The sequence below is a fragment of the Lissotriton vulgaris genome, chromosome 7, assembly GCF_964263255.1.
Source record: "Lissotriton vulgaris chromosome 7, aLisVul1.2, whole genome shotgun sequence".
NCBI classification, from domain to species: domain Eukaryota; kingdom Metazoa; phylum Chordata; class Amphibia; order Caudata; family Salamandridae; genus Lissotriton; species Lissotriton vulgaris.
The window spans coordinates 502,117,882-502,144,063 of NC_141695.1; the positions used below are offsets into that span (position 1 = coordinate 502,117,882).

At 44.4% G+C, this 26,182-nt stretch overlaps 1 protein-coding gene across 1 annotated transcript in view; it reads left to right on the forward strand.

Annotated features, from left to right (window-relative positions):
• DNAH9 (dynein axonemal heavy chain 9) overlaps positions 1 to 26,182 on the forward strand; it is a 1,435,662-nt gene that overhangs the window by 191,710 nt on the left and 1,217,770 nt on the right. Inside the window, exon 7 of the mRNA XM_086930591.1 lies at positions 18,972 to 19,139. Coding sequence (XP_086786717.1) covers positions 18,972 to 19,139 — 168 coding nt within the window. The remainder of the gene's footprint in view (positions 1 to 18,971; positions 19,140 to 26,182) is intronic.

A 26,182-nucleotide genomic window follows, 5' to 3' on the forward strand; every position in this document is an offset into this window, starting at 1 on the left:
AACCCCGCCTTAGACCAATTTTTAATGATTTGAGACAAATCTTTAATTCCTGCCGTGGCGAAAAGACCCGCTATCGGAGTTGAACTATTAATTGCAGAAATAGAATATCTTCTACAGAAAGCCTGATGTTTATGATGAAACCAATGTAAACACTTATAATGAACTAATTTAGGAGATCTAAAAATTGATAGTGGGCAGTGGACTTAATTTTCTTTACAGAATAAATTCATTAAAAAATTTACAAAAAAACCCGAATGTAATTCCTGCTTAAATCTAGACATCTATTGTGCAAAGTATGCATAGTAATATTCCTTTAAATTAGGGAGAGCTAACCCGCCCTCTGCTCGCTCCTCATATGAAGTGCTCAGTGCGATTCGGGGGACTTTCTTGCTCTAAAGAAATGATGTAAACATAGACGTTAATTAAAAAAAAAAGAATGAAGTAAGACGCATGGAATTGCCGAAAAGAGAAAGCTAAAAAGTGGCAGCACTGACATTGTAATCAAAGCCACCCTGCCTAGAGTAGATAATGGGAGAGAATGCCATTGGGTAAACAGATCTTGAACTTTTCTTAATAATGGAACAAAATTTAGATCATATAATTCAGCGATCAATGGTGAAAAGTAAACTCCTAGATACCTCTTTGGATTTGTGTTTAAGCATGAGATAATATCAGGGTGCAGATCACTGGATGCCCGGCCACCACAAAGTAATATTTCTGGTTTTTTTAAATTGATTTTATACCCTCCAAATGCCTCGTATCATTCAAAAATCTGGAAGCCTTTACCTGCACTTCCTTCTCTGTCTTTATAATAAGCATGAAACAAACAGAAGACTTTAATATCCTTTCTACAATAGTGTATTTGTTATGGTCACTCTTCTTTTCATGCTCTGGTGTTCACACAAATGCATGGGTATAATCTCAATCATATTTGTTTACTACAGTAAGACAGCTAAGTAAGCACAATTAGTGGTTGTACTGTTTATATTTTTTCATGTTATGCACTGTGTCTTTACTTAGATATATTGCTCGTTATATTGTTTGGCAGAGACCTACTCTGTTTGGGTTGTCAGTTAACCGCCTTATTGGATAATAGGTTAATAAGTTGATAAGTTAAAATGCAAAATACACACGAATAGTGGCTTACAATACAGTGGGGGTACCGATTGATAGGTGTAAGTACCACTGCCATATAGTATGGTTCTATAATTATTTCGTATAGTGTGGTTCTATAATGAGTTCATTGTAAAATGCTCCAAATGGAAAAAATATCAAATTAACACCCTCCAGGATGCCGGATGACGGACCTGCTGTCGCAACCCCCTGCATCCGATTTTTTCAGGGAGGGGAGAGAGGGGTAGAGGGTAAAAATATTTGTGGTTGATTTCTTTTTTATGTATGTAAATTTTATTATTTTCGTAGATTATGTTGATTTGACAGGTATGCTCTATTTCCAGTACATAGTCAGTGTGAATCTAAAACACTACAGTACAGTGTTTGAAGGCAAGGGCACACTCCAACTCTACAGGCCGACTCCTTTTCTTAATGACCTATAGTTCTACAGATAGCTCAGGTTAAAAATATTGCAGAGGACCTAAATATAGTCTCCCTGAATGTAAAAGGGCTCAACCACCCAGTCAAGCGTAAAAAAATCTTTGATTATCTGGCCAAGTCCAAGAGCGACATAATTCTCCTTCAGGAAACAAAATTCTCAGAGGTGGACTTTGCTTTATTAAACACAACTGGATCTCCCATATCTCCTGCTCACCTGCAGTCCATAAGAAAAAAGGAGTCATTACCCTTACAACCGAAACTCAAATACCCTTACAACCGAAACTCAAATATTTCCACTGTATCACACACATGATGAAGAAGGGAGGATATTGGTTACACACCTAAAAAGAGGAGACAACTCCATTCATGTCCTCAACATTTATGATGACCCCAACATTGATGAGCCCTGCTTCTGGGAAAAAGGTTTCAGATACAATCGAGAGCTTCCCTCAAGATGATCCCATCATAGTTGGTGGTGACTTCAATTTGCCTTTAGATCCACTCATTGACGTCAATCCAAATGTAGCTATCACCCAACACGCTCACAAATGGTTCTCAACAAAATCTGCTCAAGGTTCAATCTTAGAGACTCATGGCGCCTCCAACACCCCGACACAAGGGATTACACATTTTATTCAGCCTGCATAATTCCTGTACTAGGATTTATTACATTTTAGTATCAGGCGCATCTTATTGACCAAACAGACATAGCCCCTATACTAGTATCAGACCACGCTTGCATTAACACCAAACTAGCAGGTACTCACTCCATTCTCCCTCCTAAAAGGTGGTGTTTTAACGAGGAAGGACTCAGTGACCCAGCTGACAAAGAAAAGATTGACTCGGCTATTCACAAACACATTAAATATAATGATCTCCCAAATACAGATGCATTCACAATGTGGGATGCACTAAATGTGACCATCAGAGGGGTCATCATTGGTATTAAAGCACAAATTAATAAAAAATGTAATTCAGAGTTAGAGTCATTGGAGAAAGAAATCAAACTCCTAGAAACTTCCTACGCCAGGGCGTTAGATAATAGAGATATTCTAGACCAACTTGAAAAAAATATGAATATAATAGAATCCTGAGTATACGAGCGGGAGTGTGGATCAATAAATTCTAGGCACTCAAGCTCTATGAAGGAAACAGGGCGGGCAAATTATTAGCCTCATACTTCAAACACAAATAGAGACAGTTTACAATTCCCTCGATTAAGGACTCTGATAATAACATTCAAACTAAACAAAAAGAAATCCTATGCGCCTTCCACTCTTTCTACGAAGATCTATATAAAAGCAAACAATAAATTCAGAAGTATGTACTAAGTACTTAGACTCCCTAAACCTACCAAGATTAACAGAATCAGAGAATGCAAAATTAGGGAAACCCATATCTGAAAAAGAATTAACCATCTCGATCAAATCTCTCAAAAGCAACAAAATCCCAGGCCCCGATGGCTTCTCAGCTTCTTTCTACAAGGCATTTGGTGGTTCCCTTCAACCATCCTTATTAAAAGTATTCAATATCATTACCAGAGAGGGTCGTACATCGACTTCAATGAGAGAAGCCAATATTATCGTCATACCGAAGGAAGGGAAGACCCTTTTTTACTCAAAACTACAGGCCGATCTCTTTGATCAATGTGGACTGTAAAATATACACAAAAATCCTAGCGATGAGATTGTATGAGGTGCTCCCTAAATTAATTAGTAACTCTCAGGTTGGCTTCCTCAAATATCGAATGTCGAATTACAAGACTAGACTCTTGTGTCACATTCGTGAGAAGGCAAGATTGTCGTCCGCCCCCTCTATCGCCATCACTCTTGACGCTGAAAAAGCGTTTGACAGGGTGTTTTGTTCATTCTTGTGACACTATATGCTGTATTTCAATTTAAGTAATCCTTACATAGACATGGTCATGGCTATGTATTCAGATCCCACGGCTCGGATAGCAATTAATGGTACTCTTTCGGATGCCTTTACATTAGAACAAGGTACCAGACAGGGTTGCCCTTTCTCCCCCTCCCTGTTCCTGCTAGCGTTAGAACCACTGATCTAGGACATCAAGCGCAATAATGACATAAAAGGAGTATCTTTTGGACATTCTCAAGTGAAACTTGCCGCGTATGTGGATGATATTCTCATAGTCACTGAAGACCAGAGCTCGTCCATTAAGGCCCTAATGCATTCCATAGAAGTCTATTCAAGCCATTCTGGGTATAAGATAAACAGAGACAAATCTGAAGTTAACCCCTTGAATGTCCACTGCACCCAGGAGGTACTGGGTGACTCGGGTCCTACCTGGCAGCCGGGATTTATCAAGTACCTGAAAATTGAATTCAGTAGCACATACAAATGCAATGCGTGCATTTTTAACATTGCTGCGGGTGCAGCTTGAAGCCGCATCCGCCGCAATGTTAAAAATAGAGGATGTGACCGCCAGGGTGGCGGTCACATCCTAATTGCACAGGAGGGAACTCCGCAGCCCATGCGGGGTTTCCCTCCTACTCAGGGGTCGCGGACGGACTCAAGTCCGTCCGCGATCCTAATGACCCCCTAAGTTCTGGCTTCTTAATAGGCCTACTGGACCCAGGCCCGATTACATTTACACAAAATCTGTGATGAGCCTACCTGTTGGAACTGCAATGAAGAGATAGGAGACTTACTCCATCTATTATTATTCTGCAAATGTGTGATACCCTTCTGGAACAGTATTTTTGATTTCTTCTCCAATCTCTTTTCATGTTCCCTCAAAAGAGAATTTTCCGCATTGACATATGGTTTCCTCATAGCAGAAAATCTAAATGACAATGACAGGGCGCTTCTAGACCTACTCCTTACAGCAGCAATAAAGGTCATCTTAAATAATTGGAAAGACACGCAGAAAGCATCTTTCAAGTGCTGGTTGAACTGGGTCTCCAATATAAGGGGTGCTGACAATGTGGCCCTACAAAATTCTCCATGGAAATCCCCACATGTGGGACAGCCTAGATCGATACTTCATGTCTCATAAACCACCATGATTTGGGAGTCACAAAAGTCTGGCCAACTGATCACTTCATTGTGTTGCCCTTGCACTAGCTCACTGTACCTTAAAAGTACATGTATCCTGTCGAACGCATACCTTAGTAGTTATCTGTTGTTAGTGATATTTCTTTTGCTTCATAAATTTAACTTTTTATTTTTATAATTTCTTATCTTTACATCAGATAGAATTTTGATTATGTATATTGTATCATTGGGGGTCGGAGGTAATATATGGTGACTTTTACAGCATTTTGTTTATCTCAATTAGCTGCTGACAATTTATTCTGTTCGTTGGGTTTACTTTGCCATGGCGTCATCTTCAATTCAATCATTACTGTATTACGTCAATATCTCAATGCTTATATTCATTTGTCTTTCACATGAGCTTTATTATTGCTCACTTTTGTTCAAAAACAAGTAATAAAAAAACTATTGAAATCAAAGAAAATGTCCAGCCTCGTGTTATCCAATATTAGCCCTCTTGAAAGATCAAGTAAACAGATGCAGAATGCAGTTTTAGCAGGCCACAAGTCCTATAAAAAGAAGTGGGGGGACTGACAATATGCAAATGGCCTCATGACATCACGTGCTGAACGTGTCCCGGTGTCTGAAAATTACACCGGAACACGTTCAGCATATTTCTGTGGGGCCCAGCTTCTTGGCAGGGGGGATGGCGTCCACCCTGTGAAAAGAGTGTGGGGACGCCGTGTACCTGCGTGTACCCCCGACTTTCTGGTGGCTTCACTTTGCCCCCCCCGCAACCATGATTGACGTATTACTTTGAAATCGTCCTGAAAATGGGGAGTTGGGGCTGATTGTTCGCCCTTTGATCTTCCAGGCGCAGATTTCTTTTGGCAGTCCTCTGCTGACTTGTTGTCAGTTACATCAGATTCTGATGTAATTTCAGGTGAGACTACACCTAAAGCTTTCCTGCGATACACTTCCTTTCTGGCTGCGTCGTACTTTTTTGCAAAGGTTAGTACTCTACCTTGTAAATAATCGTTTTCGTCTCTGATATATTTTTCTTGTTTTTTGGTTTTGATTTTTTCTTCACACTTAGTTAATCTCGTTTTCATTTGATCCTTCAGTGCTGTAATTTTATCGGCCGCCTCCTCCTTTAACAAGTCTCCTTCCAATTCCTCAATCTCCGCTAATGCCTTCTCGCGGTCACTCCAGGCATAACGGACTAGTATGCGTAATGTCCCTTCACAGTAGTTTGCGGTATGTTCTGCCCAATCTATTAGGAGCTGAGGATCCGGGTTTTCATACGATGGAATGGTATACTCCCTTTAGACCTCTAGGCACCCTCTTGTCGTCGATATAACTTTGCAGGCTTGTTGCTTCCCACCACTTGCGCACCTCACGCTCATATAGTCTCTCTAACTTCGTCAGAAGTTCCTCTAGCTTTGTGTGTTGTCGTGGCGGCTGTGTACTCGTTCCTGCCGCTTCTGCATCCTGTTTCTTAAACATGCCCTTGGCTGCATCTCTGCGCGTGTTTTCACAATACATATCCCAGATGGATTTGTCATTTATTACTCTTTTTTGTCGAGTGCATGTGCGGGCCTTGTGTCGGGATGTGCGTGTCGCGACGCCTCTGCGCAACAGAAGTGGAAAATCTCCAGTGTGCGCTTCAGGCGTCACCGGAAGTTAAGGCGAGATTACATTTCCTGCACAATGGCCCCTGTTTGCGCTCCTTCCGGCCCTTGGGAATACCATGCCATGCCTGACCTCCATAAAGTAAAGCGGGTACAGGTCACTGGGAGAGCGGGGCAAGCACACCCGGAACAGGAATGTACAGAACCTGGGAAGAAAAAACAATGAAATATTGGGCACAACGCTCGCTTTTTTTCCCGTAATCCCACGCCCCGCACACGCCCACGCCCCCCGCACACGCCCACAGCACACGATATGAGACATGGCATGAAGTGCGGAACGTACCACACGCCCCCAGCGTTTGTCACACCCCCAGCACACGCCCACAGCACAACGCAGACACGCCCACAAGGGTCTACTTTGCTGGCACGGTTCTTTTACCATTTTTCAATGTATATGGTGGGCGTCTGCATAGCCTATGTCCTTCTGCTGCAACTGCCCTTCCCAACGCTATATTGGGTTTTGTGATTGGTGCTGTGGTGCTGTGGTTCCTGAGATTACCCGCCTCAAAGGTTTGGGCTCTCTCATTATTATATTAGTATATATATATATATCATGTGAACAAGGGCTTTGGAAGCCTGAAACGCGTCTTGCCCTCGCAGTTTTCAACCCTTGGAATAAACATCTGTGTATCCTGACTGTGGTCCGTCTCCTATTTGCCTGGTGGGTTCTGAGTGGCACTAGAACCTGAAGTGGCTGTGTTGGGAGTTTGCGCAGATATATATATATATATATATATATACAATAAATCATGCAATTTAGTAAATGTATGTACCGGCCGTTACGTAAAACAATGAGGATTTCAATGTGTTGGAGCAACACATCATATATTCTGGTTTAGATTATATGTTAAGGATCCATTGCCAGGAGAAACACAAAGTCAGGATTTAAATCGAGACCCAGAGTTATTTTACCATTATTATCATTCCCTGAGCTTTAGGAGCTACACAAAGCTCTCTGCAGCTTGTGCCTTAAACCCGTAAGATATTTTAAAATGCAGCCTTTGCAGCCAGTTAAGCTAGAGCAGATTTATTGTCACATTTCTCCTTGTTGCCAGTTTCTTTGTGGCAGATTTTGAAATATATCTAAATAAATTGACTTTCAGACAGCTTTTCGTGACTCTGCCCCTTGTATCTCCACCCCCTTTTTGTTGCCACACTTTGACCCTCAATGTATGGGTTCCTGGAGAAATGCTTTTCCAATTCCAGCACTGTTTGCATTTACTCCCTTCGCATACTTTCATTCCTTCTTATTCTTTCCATCCTGAGGCTGAAAGATAAGACTCTGTATAAGATGGCAGTCACTTGGTACGAATAATGTGTGTGCCACCCCATCTGTATGCTCAGCTAGTCTTGAGTGCTGCCTCTCTCTCACTTTTGTTTGCCCTGAAGATGGGACTAATAATCTAGGCAGCTCCTTCTGGGAAGTCTGAAACCTCTTTACAATCGCAGAGGGCAGGGGCGGACTGGCCTATGGGGCAATAGGGCAGTGCCTGATGGGCTAGTCTGACAGGTGAGTATGTGAGACGTTTTTTGGGATGTATGTGGGCCTGGTAAATGCTCTGCTGCGGGTGGTTTTTACATTTTATTTTCAAAACAAGCATTGCTTGCAGCAAGCACAAATACATGCAGTCTTTCATACCTAGCAAACCACACATACAGCATGCCTTTACAAGTTCAAAACGTCCCCAATTTACAAAGAAGCCACTTTTATTAGTTTATTTGATTCACTAGTGGGGGCACTTTTATTTTGATGCAGGCCTATATTGTGTCCAGTCCGACCTCGACAGAGTGCAGGTGCTTGCCACACAGGCCACCTCCTGTGTGTCCGCGGTCGTTTCAGCCCTCTTTCAGTTGGGCGTTGTGCAAAGCAGGGCACTAATCTTCGCTACCAGTGGCGGCTGCACTGAATGCACTGGTGAGGCCTAGTTACACACGTGAGCTGTACCCCCGGCGCTCCGAAGCCACGTTTCGAGACACCGTTGGGGAGGAATGCAACCTTTTGTCCACCTCCCTTTACTGCTGCAGTACAAGTTCTCATTTTTGTCAAGAAGCTGAATATTACTCGCCCATAATTGTGCTCGGGAGGCCTCGAGGAAGAACACTTTGTTCTTTCTCTTAAACGGCGTGCTGACCGGAATACAGAGTGATATCGACCTGTGCCTACAGAATATAAGAAATGGGCTTAATTAACATGCTATGAGACGCCATCGTCGATACGTCCACGCCGGCCGGTATTATCCAATACTCTCTGATAGACATTCAACCTAATTATCCTCTTTAGCAAGTAACAGCCGCGCCAGCATTATTGGATGTGGCGTAACAACCAGGGCTGCCGACTTTGGAAGTGGGTTCGAATCTCTGCTCGGCTCAGCATTGTATGATTCTGGGCATATTACTTAATCTCCCCGTGTCTACAAAAAAATGAGTGTGCTCTTGTGTAGCATAAAGCGCTCCAATAACTTCAAGTCGAGTTTGCGCTACATAAAACTGTAACAAAAAAAATAAAGTATCGACCTTGGGCTTTCCAGCAGGATTGCGGCGATCACCCCCCCGACACGCCCCCCTTCCCCCTCTCCCAAATGTGTTCTACCTCTTCTTTCTCTTATGCCTTTGTTATACGGAATCACTTACATTCTTCAGCGCTCCGAAGTAACCTAAACGCAATGCGCGGCGCTTTCTGAAACTACTAACAGATAAAATAAATTACAATTATTGTATGCCAGTGCGTTACTCGCCTTTCTTTACAAAGAGCGCAGAAGCTGTCAGCCTCCTCTTAACATCATAACGATGTTTTCTGCCGTTTATCTCGCCCGCCAGTCCCAGTTCACCTTCTCAAATGAATATTCTTCCTGCTCTGAGCTGCGCGGCCTCGGCTCGGCGCCGGCAGACAATGGAGCCCGGTTGCCTGAAAGCGAGTCCATGTGCTTCTAAATAGAGCATTTAAAGCTCCTTTGAAGCGGCGATTTAATCAGCCTTCGGTGCGGTAGATATCCTGGTGAGATTTTGATGCGGCGCTACCCGACTACCTGGAAAAAGAACAACATACCACAGGAAAGTTTGTTAAAGTCATGTGAAGGTTGATGCCGTCTGTGAAAGAAACAAACCACTAAGTTACGCTGTTATTTTGTAAAAGCATAGCGACGCGGGTGATGGCACTTTAAGGAATTTTGGCTTCCCAGTTAAGTGCTGGGTTTTCGGATTAAGTGTCGAGTTATTACTTTTCAGCGTGCCGAATACCAGACGGGACATCTTAAAAATCCACCTCGTGCCTCTTCACTCCAGCACCAGAGGCTTCCTGCCCCTTTATCTCTCTCCTGCAGGTTCCTGCGTTCTCTCTGTGTGACAGGTTTGCCGTCTGTCTCTTCTAGTTCTTCTGTCTTTCGAAAACTGTTTTCCCCTCTCGCATTCAATGAAAATCAAATTCGGAAAAATAACTGCAGGTCCCAAAAGTAACTGCTGGCGGCCCACACAGGCAACCACCGGCTGCAGGGTGCGGGGAAAAAATCAAGAAAATAATATCTCCTGACAGCTTAAATTTGAGTATAACTACAGAAGCACACCATAGAAGGGCCGCAGCAATGTGCATAAAAAAGTGGGAACATTACATACGAAGCCACTGTATGTTAAATACTGTGATCTGCGCCATGAGGTGAAGAAAGAGCGTGCGCACTAGCAGAAGAAACATTTAACAATGCCTAGGGTGCCATGCGTATAACAGGCCCCTGACGCGGTAGGAGAGGACCAGATGTACTGAAATGCACAGCACTGCATTATTCGTGCTTCCCCAGGGCTCGAGTCGGGGTACCAACTGGGTGGACGCCGTCCCCCCACTTATTTTACCGGGTGGGTGCCGTCCCCCCTGCCAAAAAGCTGGACTTCACTCTTTGGCCTCTCTGAGACGAGAAAGTCAAGTCAAGTCAAAGATTTTGTATAGCGCACTACATACCCAGAGGGTTTCAAGGCGCTTAGGGAAGGGAGGAGGATTACTTGTCAAATATCCACGTTTTAAGTTGCTTTCTGAATGCTAGGTGGTTCTGGGTAAGGCGAAGGTACGTGGGGAGTGAGTTCCATGTTTTAGCCGCAAGGTATGAGAAGGATCTTCCTCCCATAGTGGTCTTGTTGATGCGGGGTACAGTGGCGAGGGCTTGGCTGGAAGAGCGTAGTTGGCGGGAGGGGGTGTAGAAGGACAGTCGAGAGTTGAGGCATTCTGGTCCAATGTCGTAGAGTGATTTGTGTGCGTGGGTCAGCAGTCGGAAAGTGATCCTCTTATCGATGGGCAGCCAGTGGAGGTCTTTCAGGTGGCCAGAGATGTGTTCGTTACGCGGGATGTCTAGTATGATCCTGGCTGAGGCGTTTTGGATTCGTTGGAGTTTCTTCTGGATTTTAGCGGTAGTGCCTGCGTAGAGGGTGTTTCCGTAGTCCAGTCGGCTCGTGACCAGAGCATGGGTGACTGTTTTTCTGGTTTCGGTGGGGATCCAGCGAAATGTTTTTTTGAGCATGCGAAGAATGTTGAAGCAGGATGAGGATACGGCACTGACTTGTCTGTTCATTGAGAGTGAAGAATCCAGGATAACGCCTAGGTTCCGTGCGTGGTCTGTCGGGATGGGAGCATTTCCAAGGGCTGCTGGCCACCAAGAGTCGTCCCATGCAGAGGGGGATGTACCTAAGATGAGGACTTCTGTTTTATCTGAGTTCAGCTTCAGACGGCTGTGTTTCATCCATTCGGCAACTTCTTTCATTCCTTCGTGTAGGTTGGTTTTGGCGGTGCTGGGGTCATTGGTGAGAGAAAGGATCAGTTGAGTGTCATCTGCGTAGGAGATGATGTTGAGATTGTGTTGGCGAGCGATGGCCGCAAGGGGGCTCATGTATACGTTGAAGAGGGTGGGACTGAGTGAGGATCCTTGTGGTACACCACAGATGACTTCAGTGGCCTCGGACTTGAATGGTGGAAGGCGGACTCTCTGTGTTCTTCCGGTGAGGAACGAGGTGATCCATTCCAATGCTTTTCCTTGGATTCCGATGTTTCTGAGGCGTTGTAAAAGGGTGCTGTGGCAGACTGTGTCGAAGGCTGCAGAGAGGTCGAGGAGGATGAGGGCGACTGTGTCTCCATTGTCCAGAAGAGTTCGAATGTCGTCTGTTGCTGCGATGAGGGCGGTCTCCGTGCTGTGTTTTGCTCGGAAGCCAGATTGTGAGGAGTCGAGGGATTTGTTGGCTTCGAGGAAAGCGGCGAGTTGGTTGTTGACAGCTTTCTCGATGACTTTGGCCGGGAAAGGAAGGAGCGATATGGGGCGGTAATTTTTGAGTTCGTTGGGGTCCGCTGTGGGTTTTTTCAGAAGGGCGGTGAGTTCAGCGTGTTTCCAGCTCTCCGGGAAGGTGGCGGAGTTGAAGGAGCAGTTGATGACGTCTCGGAGGTGCGGTGCTATGACGGAGTCAGCTTTGTTGAAGATGTGGTGAGGACATGGGTCTGTGGGGGATCCTGAGTGGATGGAGTTCATCAGACGGATGGTGTCCTCAGTGGAGATTGGATTCCATTCGTTGAGGGTGTTCAAGGGGGGAGAATGTCCAGCATATGGTTGGGTGGGTTGGTCTCCGGGTTGGTTGTCGAAGCTGTTGTGGATGTCTGCGATTTTGTTGTGGAAGAATAAAGCCAGGGAGTCGCAGAGGGCTTGAGAGGGGGTGATGTCGTTGGAGTTGGCCGAGGGGTTGGTGAATTCCTTGACGATGTTGAAAAGTTCCTTGCTGTTGTGGGCGTTGTTGTCTAGTCGATCCTTGAATGCTGTTTTCTTGGCTTTTCGGATTAGTTGGTGGTGTGTGCGGGTGGCGTTTTTGAAGGCGTCCTTGGTGCTAGTGGTTGGGTCTCACAGCACGCGGCACACGCGCTGGCTTCTCAGATGCATTCATATCTAAGGGGTGAGCGAGGGGAGGCAATGAGCCCAATGGTGCAAGCCACCTTACATGACGTCACTTTCTGTCGTGACGTCACTTCCGGTGACAGCGTCCCCCCACTTCTCTTTCTAGGACTTGTGCCCTGTGCTACCCTGAGACATGCATTAGAAAGGAGCCCAGCAGGGCCGGCGCTAGGCATGGGCAGTGTGGGCTGCTGCTCAGGGCCTCCAACCCAGCCTACCAGCATGGGGCCCACAACCGGTCTTCATGTACCCCTGCCTATCCAATCGAAAGAAAGGTGTCTCTTTACAATTGGGCCCATGGGAGTGGGCCCTCTCCGTATGCCTCCCAGGGATGGTGTGGAAAGGCCTAGTGGAGGGGGACACATTTTCAACTCTCAGCCCCCAAGCAATTCTCACACCTTCAGTCCGATTGTTGCTGTAAAAGAGATGCTTGTGATTGGCTGAGGGGAGGAGCTGTGGCCCAGAAAGAGTCTCCACAAAGTAGCTTCCAGAGCCCTGAAGATGCCAATCATTTAAATTAGAGGCACCTGGCACATTCCCTTTTGCCCTGGCCCCAAAAACCCAAGAACTTCTCCTGGGGCTCAGGGGAACTGATACCCTGATGTTTTTGAACAGACCATTTTTTGGGGGGTGGGGTGGGGAGTTTTATGTAGCTTTAACTCCACCCCATGGAAACAGAGCTCTTTACATTAGCCCCAGTTGCACCACAGACAGCGACATTCATTTTTGTTAGGCACGGGGAGATTGAGTGATTTGCTTAGAATTACAGGATGATGAGCGTCACCGCTGAGACTCAAACCTGGTTACCCAGCTTCGAGGTCGAGTGCTCTAGCCATTAGGGACCACGTCACTTTTCGATCAAACACTCAGAAAGCGTTACTAACCTCCTTACACACTAGTATGTTCCTTTGAAAATCATCAACACAATATAGAAGGCCATTAAATGAAGCCAGAAGGGCATATATGAGCCTTATCAGCATATTCCCTTTTTATGAAAACGTCAATACCTCATTTTAAATACAACTCTTGAGACTTCGAGAAGATATAACTCAGTAAACTCGCGAGGCCCTTTTATTATGGCAGTGCCCCCTGAAACTGTGGGCCCATTACCACACTAAAGCCTATGGGGAGGGCAGGGCAAATAACAACTGGTGTGCACCCTCTGTTCAAGGACCCCTACTGAACGGAAAGAGTTTTGTGTTTTTAAGGCAGAGTGTTCCAACTGAAAAAAAAAAAGCAGAGGTGAAACAGCAATTTTTGTGCGGGTTGGAGGCACTACTTGATTTATCTTTCTGCCCTCCATTGTTTTACGCTGAGCGCCCAGGTTTCCAACAATCTAATATTTAAATAATCTTTGTATTAGGGCACCTAGACCTGTATGGCACCTATCAATGGAACAGCGAGTGCTACCTGTTTTGGAATTAGAAACACTGCTGCTCCCCCCTTCTTAACATTACATTTGATGAAGAAGTCGTAGGTCGCAGAGAAACCCAAAGCTATCCTGGTAGATGTCTATGTCTGTGTCTATGGGGGGGTATTTATAGAGCGCCCTGTTACTCCAAGGAGTGTCCTGGTGCTAAAGGCTGAAAGGGGAGCAGTGGGGAGGAGAAAGATTATTGGCAGGAGTAGAGCCAGGTTTTCAGTTTCTTATGTAACAGAGGTGTTGATTCAATGTTTCTTAAATGGAAGGGCATTTTATTCCAGAGGGCAGGCCCAAGGTAGGAGAGAGCCTTGCCCCTGTCCTCAAATTTCTAACTTGGGGGGTGTTAGATAACAGCAGGCCGGAGGAACTAAGAGTTCTTTGTGGGGTATAAAATGGGATATTGCATTTGACGTACTCCGGTCCAGTCCCGTACAGGGCTTTCTGGGTGACAAGCAAGATCTTAAAGATGACTCTTTTCCTCACTGAAGCTAATGAAGGTTCCTCAGAAGGTAGGACACATGCGCATTCCGGGGAAGCTCAAAGATGGTACGGGCTGCTGCTTTCTGGACAAGCCGGAGCCTATCCAACAAATAACTAGGCATGCCAAGATAGAGAGCCTTCCCTTAGTCCAACCGGGATATAATCAAGGCTTGAATCACCTGTTGTCTAGCAGCTCTCAACAAAAAAAATAGAAATTTCCGCAAGAGACATAACAGGAAAAAGCAGGTGCCTACCAACGCATTAACTTGGGCACGAAAAAGCAGCTGGTTGTCCATTATGAACCACAGATTTTTCACTACAGAGTTGTTGTTCGCCAGGGGGGTCGGTGCGTCTGCTTGCCAGAAGACATGCAGTGGTGTCTCAGCACCCTTGCCGAAGAAGAGTAACTCTGCCTTCCATTTATTACATTTTAGCTGATTCGCCGCTAGCAACCTGAAGACCGCTGAAAGGCAGGCTCTTATTGGCAGACCCGGACAGGGCTCGTTGTTTTTCTATGTAAATAACAACTGTGTGTCAGCATAGAACACAATTTTAGCCCCCAGTGATTCTGCCAACACGGCTAGGTTTGTGAGGTAGATGTTAAACAGGGCCAGACTCAAGGCCAACCCTCTGGGACCTCAATCTTCAACTGAGGCGAGGCGGCAGTGTAGGAATGGCGCCAGACCTCCTGACCTCTCCCCTTGTGAAAGGATGCCCGCCATGTTCTAGATCATTGTGAAATGTTCAATGGGACCCCTTCCCCTTTACTTTTGCTCCTACTTCAAGGAACACTGTGCATGATGCATTTAGTCTGACTGTCTCCACATTTACTTTGAATGATGACTTTTTTCAATGACCTTTACTTTGATCTCTCCCCCGATCTTTGCGCTGATCTACAGACCCCACTATCACATGCCACTTTTTCCCCAACAATTGGGTGAAAAAATATCCCACATAGTTAATAACTACGCTTAAATTCTAATAATTGGGGACTTTAATTATTGGGCTAACAATGTAATTGGTGGCACTAGCTCAGTTGAATTGTTTGACTTATTTGATGGACTGAACTGTATCCAACATGTAACATCTCCCAATCATATCAAAGGCCACACTCTTGACCAAGTCTGGACATCCAACCTGATTGTATTAATTTGAGGGTCTCTCCATGCAATTGGTCAGACCACTACTTTATTAAATTCTCCCTCGGCAACCTGTACTTTGGGCCATATGTATCAACATTCCGTTTTGCGATTCCTAAATAGCGATTTTTAAGGAATCGCTATATAGAAATCGCAAAATGGTATGTATGTAGAAAATCGCTTCTTTTTAGCGATTCCTTAAAATTCCATAATTGCGATTAGCAAATTGCTAATCGCAATTAAGGAATAATTTCCCATTCATGTCTATGGGCCAGGAGGCCCATAGGAATGAAGGGGAAATTGCGAATCGCACTTTACTACTCACAAATTGTGAATATTTTCAAGGGTGCAGGAGTGTCTCAAGAACACCCTGCTGCACCCCTGAAAATGACATGTGTGCGCATATGGTGCACAGAGCGTCACATGGCACCTTTTGATTTAAAAAAAAATCTTTTTTTAAAGGAATTCGCAACTTACCACCAACTAGAAGTTGGTGGTAATTTGTGATTCCTTAATGGCATTTTGGAATGTTTTTATCCTTGATACATTGCATTTAAGGAATCGCAAAATTTGCAATTCCTTAAATGCAATCGCAAAATAAGGAATGGCAAATTTAGAGATTCCTTATTTTGCACCAAAAATGTTTCATACATACCATTTAGCGAAAATGGGTTCGCAAACGCCGGAATTCTGCAAATTTCGGTGTTTGCTAACCCATTTTGCCTTGATACATATGGCCCTTTGTGACGCCCCAAGCTCAGGCAAGCCACATGGCAAGAAATTGGAGCCCCTGCAACATCAATAGCTTCTGCCTACTGCTAGTTACCAGGGCTCCATCTGAACAGTTGTTGATTAACCCCTTCGATGCTGATGACAAGCTCAGCTCGTCATCAGCTACGGCGCTCGTATGCTGATGATGAGCTGAGCTCGTCATGTAACGCGGGTTTTCGAAAAACCCAGCACACAGCGGGAAAACCGCTAGCACGCAAGGGGTTAACAGGCATGAATAAAGTATTAAATCTTGGCTAGTGGCCACCAGTGACGGTTATGCCCTCTTTAGGAAAGTCAATACAGTCATAAACCATGATGCTCAACATTGGTTTTCTGTGAGAATTAATTTATAAAACTGCTATAATCACAAATTACAAAATTACTTAATGAAACTAATTCAACGGAATTTGACATAAGTAAAAATATGACAATACTACGTGATCATGTTGATTGCGGTATCTTACAAAGCAGGTTTTACAACGCAAGTCATTTCAACGACTTGAGCTGGAGAGCGCTGGACTTAGAGATAGTGCGACTTACTATTCCAACACCAGTCTACGTAGAGTAGTGAAGGTGTTGGATAGTAAATCGTACTATATCTTTTTTATTTATATTTGTATCCTCCTATTCAATCCCTGGGCGAAAAGAAGGCATGCACCTTAAACTAGACTGACAATCTTCAATTGATCTTTGACATTAACAACTCATCTCCCTCCATCTCCAACTTTCAATCAACTATGTGACATATTAGTAACTGGATGAACAGCAACCACCTGAAATTAAATCAAGATAAAACAGAATTGATCCTAATTGGAGGGCCCTCAAACCCCTGGAACTCTAACTACTGGCCGCCAGAGTTGGGAAACCCCACCCCTTCCCTCTAGATCTACTAAAAGCCATGGAATCACAATTGACAGCGACCTGTCTATGAAATCACAGATTGGGACAGTGGTTTCCACCTGCTTCTTTCAGTTTCGAAGGATCAGGAATATTAGCAGATTTCTTATCACCAAAGCCCTGACCCAAGTAGTATTGGCCTTAGTCATCTCTCATATTGACTATGCCAATTCACTTTACTTTGGTATATCAGCATATCAATCCAAAAGACTTCAACTGGTGCAAAATCAGGCCGCTAGAACAATTTATCACTAGCCTACATGGCACCATGTCACCCCTCACATGAAAAAGTTACACTGGCTCCGGGTTGTTGAACGCAGTGCATTCAAGTTGGGATACATCATCTTCAAAGTACTCCATGGCAAATGCCCAGTGTTTGTATCTACTCGGGTACAAAGATGCTCCCCTACTCGGGATTTTAGGTCTTTCCACCTCAATTATTAGCTACTCCATCTTTCAAATGCAAGAAACTGGGGGGACTAAGATGTGCGGTCCTAGCCAGTCAATTTTGGAACTCTCTTGCTCCGGACATCAGATCGACCACATCACATCCTCAATTTAGGAAACTCTAAAAGACCTTGCTCCTTTGCCAGGCGTACAAATTATTCACTTAGCGGCAGTACTCCCTGGACCTCAGTGCCATGTAACCGTATGGTGTATGTGCACATTATAAGTATCTTAACATAACATAACATTTGTATAATGTACGGATCCAACTTCAATTCTATCCAAGTTGAGCAGAAGAGCCAAATCGAAGTAAAGGTCAGTTGAAGAAATGACATTCAAAGTAATGCTGGTTAAAGTTAAAGAACCAAACTCATAGATATTTACCCAAAAATTGATTTGCCATAGCAAGATGATGGTAAGTAACCATCTACCCCCCTCTGGCCCTCAATTGGCTAGTTTCCCTACAGCACTTGTGGTGGCAGCAACACCAAGGTCCTCCTTCCTGAATCAATATTACAAGATATGCAAAATTACCACACATACTAGAACTTTCTCTGGGCACACTTTGCCAGAAAATGCTGAGGAAATTTGAAAACTGGTCGATAAGGGGGAAAACCTGTAGCAATTGAGAAAATGAAATCCTATGCAGCCACTTATCCACTCTGAGCCGGAATCTCAAAATGGGGTACAGATTTTGATCAGGGAAAAAAATGCACCATGTGGTTGCTGTATTTCTCTGAGGCGACATTACTGACTGCCATTTGATCTTGGGATCTCGGAAAGAGCTCCAAAGTGGCCCATGACGTGGCAAGTGCAGATGTAACCAGGTGCTAATGCTTTAGTCTTATTATATTAAGTAAAGTGATTAAAAACAAAACTGTACCGTTAAATTTGCCTAGAAAATTTAAACAAGTCACAAAACTTTTTTTCCAGGTAGTTTTGTTAGATAATATTTATAGACTTGAGTCCCTTCCATCATGCTACTTTTATTCTGCCAGTTCATTCTACAAAAAACATCACTATAATTTTTACATTAATTTTCCTACTTACAAGACAAGGAATGCATGCAACATTGGGACCAGAATTTCGCTTGTCTCGCTATAAATCATGCCACTACTATTATAGGCAGGTCAGCTGGAGTCATGCGGAGGGGGAGGACCAAATTATGTGGCAGAATTGACTAAATTATGCAGCAAGATAAGACAATTATGGGACATAATTTGGCACACACAGTGAGAGCATTACCTCATTAGATTGTCATTTGTACTCATGGTATCACTGGCTGGGAAAGAATTTCACAGTATTATTGTCAGTGTAACACTCAAGTGCAGCAATAAGCTAAAGATGACCAGTCAACCCTTGAGAAGGGGCTGCTGCTTCTCAGGAACACGTGACAACATGTTTTTATTAACTTGATCCGTTTGAGTAAGATTATTTTATTTGTTGTAAATATTTGCAGACCCATACTTATGCAGAAAACGCCAAGGATGCAAAATTACATAATTCCAGTGGCCCTGATTATGGGACAGTATCCCCCTGTAAACTCTTTACTTTTTAGCTCTTACAGAAACTTAGATTTAAAAATATTCTATTGCCAACAAGTACTGTTTTCTGTTCCCATTTCGATTTCTTCTCTAAATGTTCCATGTCTGTTGTGCCTTAGGACCTCTTAATGACTGCCTTGGACATGCTGAAGCTGGAAAAAATTGAGTTCGGTGGAATCAGGGGCAAAGTTCTGAGTCAAAAGGTCTTGACCATGTACGAAGAATTCCAGGAGGTGTTCAAAATATTTTCAGAACGCACTTACGACTGCCTGGATACAACAAATATGGTATGTTATGCTGTACTTTTTTTGGAATCACCTTAGGAGTTGGTATTTTGGTGTTATGTTTAAAAGACATGGCCACACTTTTCTTTAAAAACGAAATGTTTGTGTCTTACTAATATTCCCAGACGCCCCAAATCACTATTACAACTATTCTAGTTTGAATCCAAATTGAACTGTGATTCGCCCTGTGATGCCTTTTGTATGCAGCACCCTGCTTACTTGAATATAGTTTTCATGTGCTCGTTGAAAACTAAATTTGCTTTTAGCCATACAGTTACTTGGCTTGGATCATCAGCCATAATCACGTGAGAATGGTATGGGAAGTTATTTAAAGAGGTCAACGTTCCCCCAATAAAAAGCATCTTGGTGCTTTTACTAACAACACAATTGGCAGAGTTCAGGCCTAAAGACTTGGTGGGATTTAAAATAGAAAAGTTGTATGGCCTTCCTACGGGACCAGTGAGATTTTATGGGTGTAATCCTATTTGAGTAAACTATTCTGGAGGCAGTAAAGGAGCGCTACAGCGTTTACTTGACCCGCCATTGGCCTAAGTTCTTCCAAGTCAACAACGGCCTCAATCCATCTAAAGGCCATAGGTCCAACTGTCAACAATTCAAATAATTAGAGTCTTCCAGTAAGAAGACAACGATTTAGATCCCACCTGTTTGGTGATATTACCCAAAACGGAAGAAGAGTGATGTACATGTAATAAGTATGCAGATCTTTCCAGATTCTCTTTTTTACCAATGGTTTAACTAACCCCCCCTCCACCTCCTCATTTGGAAAAACCGCAGTGAAAAGTGATGCTGATAAGTTCAGTTGATGCAGGGACGAAGGCGAAAGGCAGGTTAGTAAAAAAGACATCAGGCACTAATCATCGGGTTAGCCAGGCTTAACTTTCATCAATCTGGTTCTAGCTTCGTCCTAGTTAGTAGAAGTAAAAGTTGACCAAGTTGCAGAGGGCACGAGCTGTCACTCAAACAGCCCTTTGCAGTCTTAATTTTCTCATAAGTCTTTTGAAAATCAGAGGAAATGTGAGGATTCAACCTGTCACAGAACCTTGGAGTTGGATGGAGTATTTGAGAGTTACAGGAGGAGGGATGAGCAAAGGTTCATAAGATGTTTAAAGATTCTTTGGCTGAATTAAAAGACCATGACATTATATGACATAGGAAAGTTTATTTTTTCCAAATCACTTCTCTCTTATAAATATTTAGTTTTTACACCGTTTAGAGAAAACGTTCTTTTTTACAGCTCAAGGAACAGGCCTATGGATTATCGCCGAATATATGTTACGAAGCCTCCACTGCACTTAAGCGGAGTAACGCCTGTTGACAACGTTATATGGATGAGAGAAAGCCACAGACAGATATAATGAAATGAGATGGAATTGTATTTATGCCCATCACCTCAACCAACACAGTCCATCTCTTATTTAGTCTGGAGTTTATTCATTACTTCATGACTTTCATCTGCAAGAGGATCAGTCACAATCAACTACTAAGGCTCTCATTTCGAGTGACATAGTAATTACCAACTGAGTTGGAATGTGAGTTTCCACTTGAGCTCGTATACCAGGTAATACGGAAAACATTTGAGCAGGTCGGACCCGGTGGAACCTGACCCCTGATAATAGCCTGGATATGTGTGCGGTAATGTTTGTGGCCATTCCTTATACACAATTTCATCTCACAATTCCCGATGTACTCAAGATGTGGCACTGAGACAATATATTATTTTGACTGCAACCTAGGCGCTCTTTAGAGTATGACAGGTGGCCCAACAGGTGGCCATGCCGGCCAAGGCTATAGTCCATGCTGCCGTGGCAGAAGACCGGCCATGCTACCAGGCAGCTGGGGATCTCTGTGTCTTAAGCAGCGCCTCTGCTGCGCCGGCTCCGATAATCCCATAAAGAAACTGAAGCTTTGCCAAGTGGATTCCATGTTTAAAGCACCCACTTGGCAACCTTCCTTTTGTTTTTTAATAACAAAATCTTAAAGTGTGAGTTTGTTTTTGAAAAAAAAAATGAATGGCCCTGACGAGCTGGGAGTTTCTCCCAGTATTTGACAGTGCTTTATCTTGTTTCTGTTTGTGGTGGCCAGGCTTTGCCTGGAAGTCCCAAGCAGGAAAAATGTACATGAGCACGACTGCCGCAATTACTGGCGGTGTTTTGGCATACATTGACCAACAGCCCATTCAACAGTGTGACCGACTGGCTTTGCTGGTGAAACCCTGGCATTTGCTGCGACTCAAATTAGAGCAGGAAAAGCACGAGCTTGACAGGGTGGAAGCAGGCTTGTCTTGCAGCAGAGGTCAAACTCCGTCAAACTCCAACTGAGGCCACACGTGATACCAATGGAACATGAACGTTTGAAACTATTATTGATTGGATAGGTTACGGGTTGACTTGAGTGTGAGCCCTGGTCAAGTAGCAGCAACAGTCCTTGTCAGAGTGAGGCACACGCTAACCCTAAATTAACCTGTGCTCAATCCTCTGGTAGTTTGGTACAGAGCAGCCAGACTTAACTTAGAGTCAATGTGCAAAGTACTTTTGCAACACATCAAACATTAATAAAGTGAAAACCCCACACCAAAACGGTACCAAATCTGGTTAGGAACACACAGTTTTTTAATGAATAAAACAAGGCAAAATCAACAAAAATCAAGTCAGCAGAAGTGGAGATATTCAAGTTTAAAGATTTCAGTGAAAATAGTGGCAAAGTCACAAGTTCAGGCTGACCACATTGGAGCACAAGTCGGCTACAGGGACCCAGTTAGGCCCACTGAACAGAGTACTTTAAATCCTAATTTGTGGAGCGTTGAAAGTATCCTCTTAAAAGATTCGTCAGGCAGCCAAAGTGGTTCATCTGTTCTGAGTTGCGGTGAGGCTGTGATGCAGAGTTTGGTGTTGCCATCGAGGTTGCCATCAGCGAGGGATGCGAGGGCCTGCACTTAGGATGCGTTGTGCAGCGGCGGTTCCGAAGAGGCTGCGGATGCGATGTGGGCTTTTGTAAAGGTTACCAGCCATGCAGCACTGGTGACGCGTCAGTTCTGCTCGAGGTTGTGCTGCGGAGTCGAAGAGATGCGTCGGTTCCGCATGACCCACCGAGGCTGGCAGAGAACATTAAGCTCACTTCTAATGGTCCAGGACTGGGGTGGCACCACTTGACAGTGTCGACTAACAGATGGCAGAGTCCAGGAACAAATGCAAGATTGTTGGAAGCCTTTTGTGTCGCTGAAGCCTCAGATCAGGAGGCCAGACAACTAGCCCTTGGAGTCACAGTGGGTTTTGGGTTCAAGAGAACCAGGTCCTTGCAGGTCAGCACAATAGAGCTGCAGTCAAGCAGAGTGGTGGTCCCTTAAGCAACACAGCAGTCCTTCCTGGCAGATTATCCTGAAGGGTTGGACCTACTCGTGAATGTACCCAGGACTGAGAAGTGGTCTTCGAGGGTCAGTTGACCGACCTCCTCAGTGGCTATATGGACACAACAAACTGTGAGTGGCCTTTCTAATGAAGTGGCTAGTTGACCAGTACCAACAGGTCCTGAATTGGACACTGTTACTGATGTGTGCTGGAGAGAGTACTGGGCCTCAGTGTTGTCCCGAGGTCCTGGGAGCCTTAGAAGTGAACCAGAGGAGCAGCTCCATACACCCCGAAAACTTGGGACTTAGAACATTTTGGACATCCAAGGCCTATGGACCAGAGGTGGAATGATATTCTATCAGGTATTCTACTGGTCACCAGTAGGCCCATGCATAACCAGCACGCCTGCTCTGTTTAAATAAAGTATACCACATTTGGATCTTTCACTTATTCCTGAAAGCTCTCTCGTTGGTATTAGCAGCATTGTCAGTCATTCGCCATCTTTCATTGCCACATCTGTTATGAGGTGCATCATATATACAAGAAACTTATCAATAGAATAGGGTTGGGGCCAGGGCACATCACTGGCAAACTCTGGATGTCACAGGAAACGACTCAGGATTGTCTGTTCTATTCCTTATCTCTGCTTTGCAAAATTACAACCAAGAGGCTATATAGCATCTGTACACATTGAAGGCTATCTAAGAGTACTCTACTGGGGATCCTGACATAATCAGTTTTAAGGTTTACAAACTTGTGTTGTTACTAAAAGGTCAAATCAGTATTAACCACATCGTAATTCTTGTGATTCACAGCCTGGTAGTTGGAATAGGTGGGGTTGATAGTTATATTTTAGTTTAGCCTCACTAGGAATATTTGGCAAGAAACTATGTGTTGATTCTATGAGGCTGATTAGGCTGTGGTTTCTGCATCATGACAAGAACTATATTATAGGAGCAGAAAAATATTGCTCCTACTGCCTCTTTACCTGCAGCAACTTGCCATTATACTCTCCCCATATCCCGACTCCCACATCACCCTCTCACAACCTCACCTCACCTCACCAAACACCACACCTGACCTTCAGCAAACTTTTGCATGCTCCTCAACCACCGCTCCCTCAAAAAACACACCATTGAAATTTGGTACTTTCTCAGCATCAGCACACCAGATCTCCTCTTCGTAACAGAAACCTGGATGAACCCCGGCTAATCTCCAGACATTGCAGTGACTATCCCAGCAGGATACAAAATTGTATGCAGGACCGCCTCCACAAACCCAGCGAAGCACTCGCCACGATTTACAAGACATCCTCAAATGCACAACTACCACAGACCTTTTACATCCCTTTCTTGGAACACATGCCTTTTGACCTACAAACAAAGTTAGCCCCAACCTGAAAGGCACCCTGGCTTAATGACCACCTTGTCCTTGAGGCAACTTCAGCAACCTTATCTCAGACTTCATCGTCCTCACCATTGACTGCAAGGAATTCCTACTTCAGTGCAACTTCAACTTTCACCTGGAAAACCCCTCCAACCACTGCTCCACCAACCTCCTTGAGAGCCTCCACAATATAGAATTTTCCTCTTCTCATCACAGACCCACACACAACACAGAACACATTTTAGACTCAACCTTCGCTTCCAGCAACAGCATGAGCTACCACTCCGACCTGCCACTCATATGAACAGACGAATACATTATCCTTTTCAAAATCTCAAAGCCAAAACTCCCATCAACACCAACCAACCCCGTTAGGACTGGAACAAATTAAAGGAAGCTGATATGCAGAGCTCACTCAAAACTACGACCACCACCTAACCAACTGGAGAACACACTCACCAAGGAAGAAACCACTTCTATCATGAAAACAGTCTGCTCCGGGGCCCCCACAGACCCATATCCACACACATTTACAACCTAGTGATCAGCAAATTCCTACCCACACTTCTCACATCATCACATCCTACTTTGAGTCTGCAACGTTCCCTGAGGACCGGAAGCATGCTCCAATCATGGCCCTCCTCAAGAAGCTGTCAGCAAACCCAAACTGAGCAACTTTGCCCCCTCTCCCCACTACCATAACCAGCTAGGGTGATAGCGAAGTCAGTCAACCAGGAACTCACCAGCCACCTGGAACTCCACAACCTTCTCAAACGCCTCTAATCCGGCTTCCGTACCAACAACCGTATTGAGACAGCACTCATTGCAGCCACAGATGGGATCCACACCCTTCTAGACTGAGGAGAAACCTCCACCCTCAGACTGCTGGACCCCTGAGCTGCGTTCCACACCCTGTCACACCCCATCCTCATCAAACGATTATACGCAAAAGACATCCAAGGTCTAGCCCTAGAATGGAGATGCTACTTCCTGACTGGGATGAAACAGCGAGTCAGACTCTCTCTACATATTAAAGCCCAGCTACCTGATCTTTGGAGTTCCTTAAGCATCATCTACCAGCTTAACAGTAGTCAACATGTACAGGACACCCCTCCATACGTCATTAGATCTTACGGCATCTCCATCATCTCCTACGCTGATGACACCCAACTCATCCTCTCAATGACAGACAAGTCCCTCACAACTATATCCAACTTCTTCACATGTATTATCTGTGCAGCAGAATGGATGAAAACCAACTGCATCAAACTACACACAGACCTGCTCGTCATCAGCGCTTTAGCTAACAGCATCACCCACTAACCATGCACAAAGCCTGGGAATCGTCTTAGATGATACATTCTACATGGCCCCACAGCTGAATGCAGTCAGCTCCTCCTGGTTCCACATACTATGCATCCTCAGGAAAATATTCAAATTGGTTCCCAAAAACACCAGGCATACTGTCACTCAAGCCCTAGTCATCAGTAGACAAGACTACTGCAACACACTCTATGCCAAAATCCCCAGCCACCTCCTCCACCATCTCCAGACCATCCAGAATGCTGCAGCCAGACTCATTTTAGACCTCCCACAATACACCCATATCGCTCCTTACCTCCGAGAACTGGTTGCCAATACGCAAACGCTGCCAATTCAAACCCCTCACACATGGATACAAGGCACTGCACAACATAGGACCAGCTTAGCTCAACTGCCACCTCTACTTCCACTGTCCCATCATGCACCTGTGCTCTGCCTCACTCTCTCTCTCACATACACTCCTCTCATCTGCAAAAGCAGAACAGAAGGTCTAGCGTTCTCCTACCCCACACCCATATCTTAGAATGACCTCCCTCTAGACATAAGAGCAGTGGCAAATGGTGGATCCTAAAAGTGGTGGGACAAAAGTAACAATCCAGGTAGAACATGCCAATGAGCACACTGAGCGAGCAGGATCTTAAAGAAGAGGGTTTGGTGGGGTATATAGAGTAGGTAATGGTACATTTCTCGAAATTTTAAAGGTACGGGGTTGAAATGGTGCATTTTACAGCTAAAATATTCCTTTGGGATAATACCCAATTCATCTTTATCCAAAATGCCCTCCAATCCCAGGCCTACCTAAAGAAGCACACAGTCGGTTTCCTACCTGTAAACTCTATCCAGCACATTCATATTAAGTTGCACTACATTCAAAGAGAAGATGAAGCAGATGAGCTGCTGAATCAGTGGCTTTGATTTAGGAAACAGTCTCATAAGCCTGCAATTTATTTTGAAAACATGAGAAACATTTAC